Source organism: Schistocerca serialis, chromosome 3 (genome assembly GCF_023864345.2).
Source record: "Schistocerca serialis cubense isolate TAMUIC-IGC-003099 chromosome 3, iqSchSeri2.2, whole genome shotgun sequence".
In the NCBI taxonomy this organism is placed as follows: Eukaryota; Metazoa; Arthropoda; class Insecta; order Orthoptera; family Acrididae; genus Schistocerca; species Schistocerca serialis.
The window spans coordinates 315,293,006-315,305,297 of record NC_064640.1 but is presented as its reverse complement, the minus strand read 5'-3'; the positions used below and the strand labels follow the sequence as shown (position 1 = coordinate 315,305,297).

The window sequence follows — 12,292 nt, the reverse complement described above, 5'->3', positions numbered from 1 at the left end:
CGTAAAGGGGGAACTTGTGACACCTCAGTGTCATACAGAAGATACTGACAACGTCTGCAGAAAATGCCTAGTCATAACCCAATAAAGTACAGCAAATTGCGGTACCTTGGAGAGATATCAAAGAAAATGCTTCTACAAATTTTTTTAGTAAGATATGACAGAGTAGTTAGCTGCCCAACTCGTAAAGGGGGAACTTGTGACACCTCAGTGTCATACAGAAGATACTGACAACGTCTGCAAGCTATAGCGATCTAGGATTGAGGCCTGTTTCACAGGGAGGTGCAAGAAGCGGTTGCATTAGCTACGTTCTTTGCTGGAGACAAGGATATAAAGCCGGCTTCACGGCGCACTAAAGCTCTGAATGAAGCTTATAGTTACGCGTCATATTAGACCTGTTACATCGACTGGGATATTTTATTTGTTTTTCTTGTTGTCTGCTATTGGAATTTTATGTCTGGTATACGACAACTACGACTTCTATTACTGGTTCTCCGTATGCTGCTCTGATCACAGCCTGAACAGCCAGCCTGCTAGGCGGGTGTTTACGTTCGCAGTGTTCGCAGCTCCGCTGCTCTCGCCTGTGAATCTGAAAGTTTACGAGTGCGTTTGCGCTCTACTGCGCTGCTAAACTGTGGAAAAGGACCTTACCCACACTGTAATAGATACGTAGAAACGTTGGATAAAAGATATGTGAACGTATGGAAGCACCAGGAGATCTATCTCGGTCTTTTCCTTCTCTATTGCAATGTTAGTAACATTTCGGATCGTGAATATCAAACTTCCTTCTTATTGTCTTAAGCAGTTATATCATACAGTCTTCCGTTCGAAGAATTATGTGATTTGCTGAGCGAACATTTCACTCAGCATTGTGACTGCAAGGTTCAACTTTAAACCATGTGCAATTAAGTATGGCCAGTCTTGCGCAGCGTGGGCCACAGATTTGCAAGGTCTCTCACAGCTCAGTATATTTTTGTGTAAATCTTGCAACACTTCATTTATCAAGACACTAATTAGACACGTACTCGTCAGACTGGCTCCGGACAAAGAGTTTAAGTTTGGCACTGGGATCGTCAGACCCACAATTAGCGAGATTCTTAAGCTGGCCTACGTATCTGAAATAGCTTCCCCGTCGCAGCAGGAGTTCAATGATGAATTCTGAGTAGCATAAATTGCAATAAATCAGCTTTGAGTCAGCACTGCTTGCCAGTACAGCAACAATGGGAAATTGTAAATTTTATAAAGTGTCCACACATGGGACCGCGAGAAACTTTTAGATCTTCCTTGTCAAAACAGCTTGACATTTCTATGTTGGAGGCTACAATATACAACTACAGAATGGATTGTGTATTCGACCCTGTGCAAGAGTGTTCAAGTGTATTAGACACCAATGAACAGTATTTACAATTTGCTCAACTTTACTCTGTGGCACTTGCTTCCATGTGGTGTCATTTAACCTGTAACGTACAGAATAACTGTTGTGTTGTGTCTAATAACGTTCTACAGTTTGTGTAGTGGGGTAACACGAACACCCGAAAATTGACAGGTGTACAAGTAAGTCTTCCAGATACTCCAGACAGGGAAAAGCTTATCAGCTATGTTCTGTCTGCATACAGTTTTTATTATCTACCTATAAACTACGTGGACATTCTTAACTCTGACTCGAATAAAGACCATATAAGGAATATACAAAAATGTTATGTTAAAGCAGGAGTAAATTATTTTTCTCAGTCCAGAACACTGTTCTCCACAGTACCGGCCAATGTAGGTATTGAAGAACTGGGATTGTTTGACATGAACAACCTCATTCCACAAGTCCTAAGGAAAATAGTACATGTATCACACAGACTTATACCATTTCCCATATATCTTTATCAATCTCCATTCCTCCTTGGAGCTGCTGAAAAGGGCGAATACATTACATTGAAATGTGATGATTCAAATGGTTCAAACGGCTCTAAACACTATGGGACTTAACTTTTGAGGTCATCAGCCCCCTAGAACTTAGAACTACTTAAACCTAACTAACCTAAGGACATCACACACATCCCTGCCCAAGGCAGGATTCGAACCTGCGACAGTAGCGGTCGCGCGGTTCCAGACTGTAGCGCCTAGAACCGCTCGGCCACTTCGGCTGGCTAAATGTGATGAGCTCAATGTCATACACACAGCTACAGAACAACCATTTGCTGAGCTTAAAACGAACGGAATAACTTCTTTTAATGCCAATTCGTTTGCAAAAGTTGTAAACTTACAGTTCCATCCCGAAATTAAGCAAGAATGTGCAGCAGAAGAACTTGCAGCTTACACCCAGGAGGATGTGGAGTGTTATAACAACAGTGTCATGGATAAAATAAGAGGAAAAATTAAAGGTCCCTAATGCTCTAGTCTAGAAAAACTGCCGAATGGAAAATAACTAATTGGCAAAGCCATAAAAGAGATAATTAGCAGGAAAAAAGTTAGATATATATTGGAGCTCCAAAACATACCTTCCTCGTATTTGTCAAATTAGTGGCTCGATAAAGAAACAGATGATTCAGACGTGAATTTAACTGATAATTTAAAAATGAAATTGAATATTATTAAAACTACACCTAACAAAACTAAGGAAAGAGTTGTTATCTGTACGTAAATGTAAATGCAAAAATTAATAAAGATTTGGTATTAGAGTATTTGTTTGTCTTCTTCGCTAATCTACCAAAAATCTTCTGACAAGTCCTATATACAATGATCCATGGGCATGTATTTCGGTTGTGGAAAGTGGGTAGTTGGATAACCTAGAAAAGTAGTTTAAACTAGACAGTTGGAAGAATAGTGACCCTCTTTTTGGACCTATATGATGTATTCTTTGTTCATGTGTTCAAAGACAAGTTGAGGCAGAGCATCCATCTCTGGCGTGATGCTGTCCCTCATCTGACACTGTGGCATTAGGGCTACTCCAGACCAGTAGCTGTAGAACCACGAAAATTACAGCCACACTGTGCACACATCTCGCTTCTATGCGTCAGCCATACAGAGCAGGTAAACACGTGGGCGCGGCCGACGTGTCTCTCTTGTGAGACGGAATGACCCGTATTTTGATAGCGCATACAGAGGGGGACATGGCTGTTATTTACATAGAAACGTGACATCAGTATAACACTCGAAGAATTCAAACTGTATAGCTGAAAATAGACGCGACTTTCATCTGCTGGTGGCAGATGGCAGTGGCCTGAGAGTGGTGGGTCGTGGTCCGGCGTTTCGGCGGGGTCAAGTGTTGGGTGGCAGGATGTTTTTTTAGCGATCTTTTGTTTACACTATATTCCATCGATTTCCCTCACCAATAGGATGTTGGGAATTATAAAAAGTACCCCACACATGTCAAGGACATCGATTTAATTAATTCGCATAAATTTTTTATATCAGTACGGTGTTAGTGGTACAGTAGTTGAGGGGTGGGGTGGGAGGGTGGGTGAAAAGGAGCAGAAGAGCAGACTAAGTGCAGAACAATAGATTACTCTGCATAATTAATTTGCAAAAGCTTTTTTGTAAAACACAGTACAACAATTTAAGGGGATGTGGGTGGGTGACAAAGAAGAGTGCGCCAGAAATGGCGTTCTAAAACGTTTGAAATTCAAGAAATGTACTAGAAAATGGTTGGAGGACATAACTAGTTACTTAATTTGGTATCAAAGGCGGTTAAATAGATTAAATGGATGGGGGTGACGTTGAAAACCACTTAACAGAACAATACGTAAATTGCCGACAAAGGGCCAAACATTAGGTTAAGACACCCAGACTACAGTGACAAACATTAGGTTATGCAACATGTTTTTCCCATATACTTTCTTCATACAAGCCCTAAATCATTCCAAACAGCAGAGAATGATGAGCAAGATATATCTAACCCCCGCAAACTGAATTTTTTATAAGGAAACAATATACCCTTGGATTTCCTATTACGAGATCCATCCTCTCCACCACAGAGCCATCAATTTCCATTTATTCCATACACTGCTTTGAAACCCATAAATTTTTTAATTAAACAATATTCCACACATTGTCTAAATTGTTTAAACAATATTCCATACACTGCGATCGAATTCCCTCCAAATGACTGATCAACTGAGTCTTTTTCCTGCCAATTTCAGGGAGGGGCTATTTACCAGATAGGGAGGTGTTAATTAATTGATCAGTTTAATCAAGTTGTCAATTAAATTGATAAGAGGGGCTATTCCAATAACTCAGACCTGAAAGTGTGGCTTTAGCTGTGAGGGGATTGGGAGGGTTGGAGGTTTCCTGAGGGTGGGGGAGGGTGAGGGGGCAGAGGAACAATAGGTTAAGGACCTGTCAATCAAAGGTGAACAATAGGTTAATGACCTGTCAATCAAAGCAGAACAATAAGTTAGCCCCTGAGTGCATACCTGCCCCTGATACAGGCAACCACACTAACAAAACGCGCTGGCGTCCTTGTTGCCCTACTATTGGTGTTTACATTCACAGTATTAATAGCTCCACTGCTCACACCAGTGAATCCGAACTTTTTAAGTCTGTGTTGTAGTGCGCTAATAGAGAATGCAATTTTGCTTTCCTTCTTGAAATCAGTGAAGTACGTTACATGCACCTGTTGCTTGTGAAGTGTTGCCTTAACTAGATGGGCAGGAAAGATCTTGGAGCATATGACCGAGAGAGGCAGTGCAGTGGTTAGCACACTGGACTCACGTTCGAGAATACATTGGTTCCAGACCACATCCGGCCATCCAGATTTTCCATGATTTACCTAAATCGCAATGGCAAATGCCTGGTTGGGTCTTCTAAATGGCACACCCGATATGCATTACCATCCTGGACACAATCCGAGCTTTTGTTCCGTCTTTAATGACCTCTATGTAGACGGGATGCTAAACCCTATCTTCCTTCGTTGGAACACATGCTAAACCGTTGCCAGGTCCTGATCCTAATGACCACAAACTCCTTAGTTCCTATCACTGCGGACTCAGGATGTCTCCCTGCATTAACCATGCCCTGATTCTGTCGGAGATTACTCCGAAATATGTTGTTCTGGAAGATATCACATAATATTTTTTCACGCAGGAAAGGCGTACGAAATCACAATATTCTTCATCAATGTGACATGGTTTTTTCTGTCCAAACTTTTCGTTTACATCGAGTTGTTGAAATAATGACTTACGAGTTGCAGCAGATATCTCGACGTAAATTAGACATAGGTCCCGGAGAGCAGCCAAGATGCGTCTGCTTCAGTTTTATAAAGTTTTCATAAGGTACTGGCTAGATTATGGACACGTGGTTTATGTATCAGCGACACCTACGTATCACAAGAGTATTAATCGCTGTCCATCACACGTGAATTACGTTGGCGTTTAGGACTAACCAGGTATGTTTTGTGACTTATGAGACTGCGAAGCCGTCACTTTCCGTCTGGCGTAAGCTAGTATTGATGCCTCAATTTTATTGGATTTTGCTCTTCCAGAAAAAGTATCACACTAAACCTGTGCTCACCCGTTATCAATGCACATTTCGACAAAGGAAATTGCGAGTGACGAGGGTGTTTGAGATCAATGCTAGGCACCCAGTAGTGGCATTTGATTCAGGATAAAAAGCAACCCAAATCTAGGGTTGGAAAAACCTGGAAGTCTGGCTGCCCATGTCTTTTTTTAATTACTGTGCTGCAATAAAGATTGGACTTGCTGCGTTTGTTTTTAACTGAGTGTTTCAAGACATTCTAAAACAGTACCACTATTATACGGTAATATTCGAAGATAGGTCTAAGAAGGGAGGCGCTCCTGGCTGCTTTCCCTGAGTGTGGCCTCAAAATTCGTCTACCAAACTAGTTTACCGTAGTCGTCATTACATACAAGCTTGAGGGGATTGTTGAAGGTGGAAGTATTTGCACTGTGAGATTCGTCGTCTGCTTTGACCATCTATGTGTCCTTTAGTCTACACATTGCAGGCAGCCATAAAAAAAAATACTTTTAGAACATATCTGCCCGCGACTGCTACGGTCGCAGGTTCGAATCCTGCCTCGGGCATGGATGTGTGTGATGTCCTTAGGTTAGTTCGGTTTAAGTAGTTCTAAGTTCTAGGGGACTGATGACCACAGAAGTTAAGTCCCATAGTGCTCAGAGCCATTTGAACATATCTGCCTAACACCCTCCCCCTCCTCCCTCTCCCCCCCCCCCCCCCCCCACAATTACTGAGAAAGGAGGTGTCATTCTGCTGAATATCTGGGCACGTAAAAATTCAGAGAAATTAATAGCGGTCGTGGCAGGTAAGGAACCTTGTACGAAAACCTCCGTGCATCAGTGTGTCGTCCCTCTATACCCAACACAATCGTGTTGAGGTACCGAGCCTTATGGCGGTGGGAAGCAGAGTGGCTGGAAGTGAGACAAAAATCTGCAGGTAGTAAAATCAACTACACAGCTATGGCTAGTTCATTCCAGCCACTGAGGCGAGACGAAGAAATTCTTCTCACTCAACTGCAGGTAGTGCACAGACCAACGAAACATTTCTTTCTGCACCGACGAAAGGATTCTTCAGTTTGCGAAGGACAAAGGCTAATTTACCGTGTGACCTGCTCTCTAGTTTATTAAACGATGAGATGAATGTGATAAGCTAGTAATGAGTTATTAGTTTAGCTTTTACTTTTTATGTAAATTAAGATCTTAACAACATGTTTTGCATATTTTTACAATCTGTGCTATTGGGCTTGACTGCGTAGGTCAATGTGAGAGGAGAATGCGAAACTAATTTCGGTAAGATGGTTAGTGCTTTGTATACTTATAGTTTCACATGTTTTTATTTCATTCGTCTCAGACTATTTTAGTAAGATCACCAGTCACCTCGCTATTGAACGCTGTAAATCCACAATCACGATGTGGACTCGTTAAGTGAAGGCAATTACTGATAATAATAAGTCGGCAATTACGGAACACTGCCTGAATACAGAACATTGTATGACTTATGAAAAGACGGAAGTTTTTTCAACGGCATCATATTTCTGGGACTGCGTCGTTAAGGAAGCAATATATATCCGTACAGCCCATAAACTCATCAACAAGGATACCGGATTTCAGGTTAGCACAGCCTGGAACTCTGCGTTGGCTGCTATTAAATCACGACGCGAAGATCAAGATTATTCGATAACAGGCCCATTATAACACTGGCCTAGTACGGCCGTTGGTGAGTAACGTCTGGCCGCACTCTTGACAAACGCAGCGCAGAGCGCACGCGCGGGAGAGCCGCTCTGCGATATTCGGCAGAGGGAGTTTGAATATGGCAAATCACTGCGCATATGCGATGTCCGTGGCTGCGCATTCTTCTTGCGCGTTCTAAAAACGGGACGTCGGTGTGTGGATACCGTCAGTCGTACCTAGCCACGAGCAGGGTTGAACCACCTGAAGATGTTGGACAGTTGATTGTGAAATTTTCACAACGTGATCCGGCGGCAAACCCGTGAAGACTATTTACAGTAATAACCTAGTTTTGAGGCTGGCTTTCACATTGACGAAGGTCAAAGCAGGGCTGCTCTACAAGTTAAATAAAAAAAAGAAACACCAACAAATGCTACCCGTTAAGATTTCCGTATCTAGTAATTGTGCTTATAAATCATCTGATCAAAAGTATCCGGATACCTATCAGTGGACATTAATATGTGGTGTGTCCACTCTTCGCCTCTATGATGGCATTAACTCTGCTATGGGCACTTTTGAGTTGGGTTTCTGAATGTTTCTGGAGGATTGGCTGTCATTTGTTCCTCAAGACTTAAACCAGAGAAGGTAGTGATTTTGGACGTTAGAGTCCGGAGCGAAGTCAACGTTTTAACTTATCTCAAAGATGTTCCATTAGGTACAGGTCAGGACTCTGGGGAGGCACCTACATTCAAGGATGTTATGGACCACAAATCACTTGGTGCTGGTACAGTTGTCGTCTCCGAAATGTCTCTATCGTATAAAATCTGTTGATATCCTTCTGCATTCAATAATTTTTAAACACAGCCAGGAATCCATATACACTACTGGCCATTAAAATTGCTACACCACGAGGTTGACGTGCTACAGAAGCGAAATTTATCCGACAGGAAAAAGATGCTTTGATATGCAAATGATTAGCTTTACAGAGCATTCACACAAGGTTGGCGCCGCCTACAACGTGCTGACATGAGGAAAGTTTCCAACCGATTATTCATACACAAACAGCAGTTGACCGGCGTTGCCTGGTGAAACGTCGTTGTGATGCTTCGTGTAATGAGGAGAAATGCATACCATCACGTTTCCGACTTTGATAAATGTCGGATTGTAGCCTATCGCAATTGCGGTTTATCGTATCGTGACATTGCTGCTCGCGTTGGTGGAGATCCAATGACTGTTAGCAGAATATGGAATCGGTGGGTTCAGGAGGGTGATACGGAACGCCGTGCTGGATCCCAACGGCCTCGTATCACTAGCAGTCGTGATGACAGGCATCTTATCCGCATGGCTGTAAGGGATCGTGCAGCCACGTCTCGATCCCTGAGTCAACAGATGGGGACGTTTGCAAGACAGCAACCACCTGCACGAACAGTTCGACGACGTTTGCAGCAGCATGGACTATCAGCTCGGAGACCATGGCTGCGGTTACCCTTGACGCTGCATCACAGACAGGAGCGCCTGCGATGGTGTACTCAACGACGAACTGGGTGCAGGAATGGCAAAACGTCATTTTTTCGGATGAATCCAGGTTCTATTTACAGCATCATGATGGTCGCATCCGTGTTTGGCGACATCGCGGTGAACGCACGTTGTAAGCATGTATTCGTCATCGCCATACTGGTGTATCACGTAGCGTGATGGTATGGGGTGCCATTGGTTACACTTCTCGGTCACCTCTTGTTCGCATTGATCCGTGCGAAACCCTATATTTCAGCAGGATAATGCACGACCGCTTGTTGCAGGTCCTGTACGGGCCTTTCTGGATACAGAAAATGTTCGACTGCTGCCCTGGCCAGCACATTCTCCAGATCTCTCACCAATTGAAAACGTCTGGTCAATGGTGGCCGAGCAACTGGCTCGTCACAATACGCCAGTCACTACTCTTGATGTACTGTGGTATCGTGTTGAAGCTGCATGGGCAGCTGTACCTGTACACGCCAGCCAAGCTCTGTTTAACTCAATGCCCAGGTGTACCAAGGCCGTTATTACTGCCAGAGGTGGATGTTCTGGGTACTGATTTCTCAGGACCTATGCACGCAAATCGCTTGAAAATGTAATCACATGTCAGTTCTAGTATAATGTATTTGTCCAATGAATACCCGTTTATCATCTTCGTTTCTTCTTGGTGTAGCAATTTTAATGGCCAGTAGTGTACAAACCACGAAAACCTACGAAACACCCCCTCCTCCATATTTCACTGCTGGCAAGAAACTTACTCGAGGCATTCACTAACACTAAACCCTTCCACAGGGCATGGCGTGATTCGTCCCTACAAATCACCCGTTTCCAGTCATGTACTGTCCAAGGACGACGCCCTCCATAGCACCCGATGCGTTGCCCAGCATTGACTACGTAACTGGGTGACTTACAAGGAGCTCCTCGACCAATGTATTCCTATAGTCATTGTACAAGCTGGACTTCTAGTAGCATTCTGAAACTCACGAGTTGTTCCTTCAGCTTTTTTCATGCGATTTTGTACTACCACCTTGCACAGTGCTCTATGGTCCCTTTCCGTCAACACATGAGGTCTGCCTGGCCTTGGTTTAACTTTTCATTAACCTTTTCATTTCACAATGACATTTATGGAAGGAATAAAATGTCCCTGATGGATCTGTTACTCAGGTGACATCCAATTACTATTCCACGTTCGAAGTCACCGAGCTCTCTTGATACAGCCATTTTGCTGTTACTGCATTTCTGCTGATAACACAGTAGTCCCTGACTCCTTTTAGACGGTCGGTTCCGCCTCTCGTAACGTGTAGTGGTCGATTCCGCACTACATATAGGTGTCCAAATACATCTGATCAGGTAATGTGTTCTACAGTTTATAAACGGCTATATCAGTTAAGAGATCACAGTATGTAGTCACACGACCATTACTTGCTTCCAAAGCAAAAACCGTATTACAAGAAGTAATACCACAGACCTGATGTTTCTGATATTGCTTAAGAAAGAAAAATATCGAAAATAGCTTATAAAGAGACTATGTGAACGGTGGGAGCACCTTCCAGCTAAGGAAACGACGATTTATTAATCCAAATGGCACAAATGCAGCACTCTAGGCATCTGCCAACATTTCAGGTTCTCCACCTAGACACTATTGTAATTTTTCGTCCCAAGTAACGGTCCGTGGTGCACAAGAGTGAAATCTAAGTTCATTGTAATGTATCGACAGCATCTGATGAATCCAGGAATGTTGTCTCGCTCGCTACATCATTTGTCTGAATAAAGTTGAACTGTATGATAAGATCTATTAACGGTTGTTATCTAACGATAATGCTACTTACTTCATAAAGACAGAAATTGTCATTTCATTTATAAAGTTTGGAAGATGAAAGCTCGTTTAACCCTTTATTCTGCATTTTCTTTAAATGACCGTTAATAATTATTTTCACGTTGTAATGGTTCTTTATTTACGTTACCATTACGGCACTCCAACCCCAGTTCACGATACCAGTAATATCGTACTACTTTTCTGCGAAGTAACAGATATATTTTTGTGACAATATTCACATTTGGTTTTATTAATGTATAGGTACTCCGATGTATCGATATATTAGAGTGATATGGTTCTTGTGTATATTCATTTCTGTGAGACTGTCATAATCTTTGGCTTACTTGTAACCGTTTTGGCGCGAATGAGCACAGAGCAGTCTTTGTTTCACTTTGCAGAAGTTAAGTTGTTATTTCGCGTTGTAAAAGCACAGTCAAGTCTTGTGTTTGGTAAAAGTGGAAATTAAATAATGAAGATTAATACAAAACTTTTCTTGATGATGTGACAATTAAGAAGAAGTATATGTGAATTTACAAGAATTTTAATATAAATGTGGATCGTGAACACCAAGTCGAAAATTATTTCTACCATGCGATTGTTCTGATCTGGGATTGTTTGGACATTAATAATTTCCTGAAAACCGCATTTGTTAGGTCTTCAAATATTGCTAAAATACAGATCTGAACCTTTTAGCAGTCAAAGTGGAATCACCCTAGAATCAACAACATGAGCCATAACAACTTCGACGAAATCTACGTGGGAATCCATTCAAGATAAGTGCCAAAATTAATGACTTTTATAGTGACTTCATTATTTCCATTTTGACGATTCCATTCACAGTCAATAACTTTGTTGCTGCCCGATAAAGCGAACATATGCTGCGTGAGCAACATTATTAATCTGATTTCTAACAATTTTGCAAGTGGTGGTATTGTTAGAACGTGCAGGATTACCAAGGAATATAGGAAAAATTATCGACAATGTTTCACTTTATTTAAAATAATTTTTCGTATCTGCGAAACTACGTGTAGGTGGTCACATTTAGCAGTACCAGTTTAGGGCATCGTCAGTTACAATAATCAAAAGAATCTTCAATGTGAAATTCTGACCCACAGCAGAGAAAAATCAGTTCAAATTATGCTTTGCAGATGTGGAAAGTAGCGCATTAAAGGGTTAAGTTCAGTCTAGTTACACATCTGAAATAAAATCGCCGAAGATGGTTATTAGCACTATTAAGTTGTTGACAGTGAATGCTTTTACCAGGTGTACGTGACGTCGGGGCTGAGTGTGACGGAATACAGCTACTACGAGAGCGAGTCGTACAACTACGGGCGCAAAGTGGTACACCGCGTCACGGACCAAAACGTGACGGAGACCAAGTGGCTGTGGTCCGGCTACCCCGCGCTCATCATCGACTTCCAGCTCGACGCACTCGAAGGCCACCACCTGCGCGTGCTCGACACGCTGCTCGACGTCTACGGTTTCAACATTACGTTCGAGGTCGGAGCACCCGTCCACGCGCACACCTGCAACGCGCTCGAGTGCTCCTTCAACGGTGACTGCGTCGCAGCAGCAGACTTCTCGTAAGTTGATGTCACACTATCGACATATTTCTTTGTATTAAATACTGTGAGGCGAAATTGAACTCTTCATATTCATCCTTCAATGCGACTCATTTTTTCCATCGATGTACGACTTAACGAAACCTTTGGTTCTATGGGGTGATCAAAACGTTCCCATTCCAAGGCCGCACTAAAGCCGTCGGCACACGGACTGTGCTGTCGAACGTGAACGTTGAGCGCGCCAAGTTCAACGTGCTGCTGAACGTTCAGGA

At 42.6% G+C, this 12,292-nt stretch overlaps 1 protein-coding gene across 1 annotated transcript in view; it reads left to right on the top strand.

Annotated features, from left to right (window-relative positions):
• LOC126470802 (uncharacterized) overlaps positions 1-12,045 on the top strand; it is a 473,325-nt gene extending 461,280 nt beyond the window's left edge. The window contains exon 4 of the mRNA XM_050098815.1: positions 11,722-12,045. Coding sequence (XP_049954772.1) covers positions 11,722-12,045 — 324 coding nt within the window. The remainder of the gene's footprint in view (positions 1-11,721) is intronic.
• The last annotated feature ends 247 nt before the right edge of the window (positions 12,046-12,292 follow it).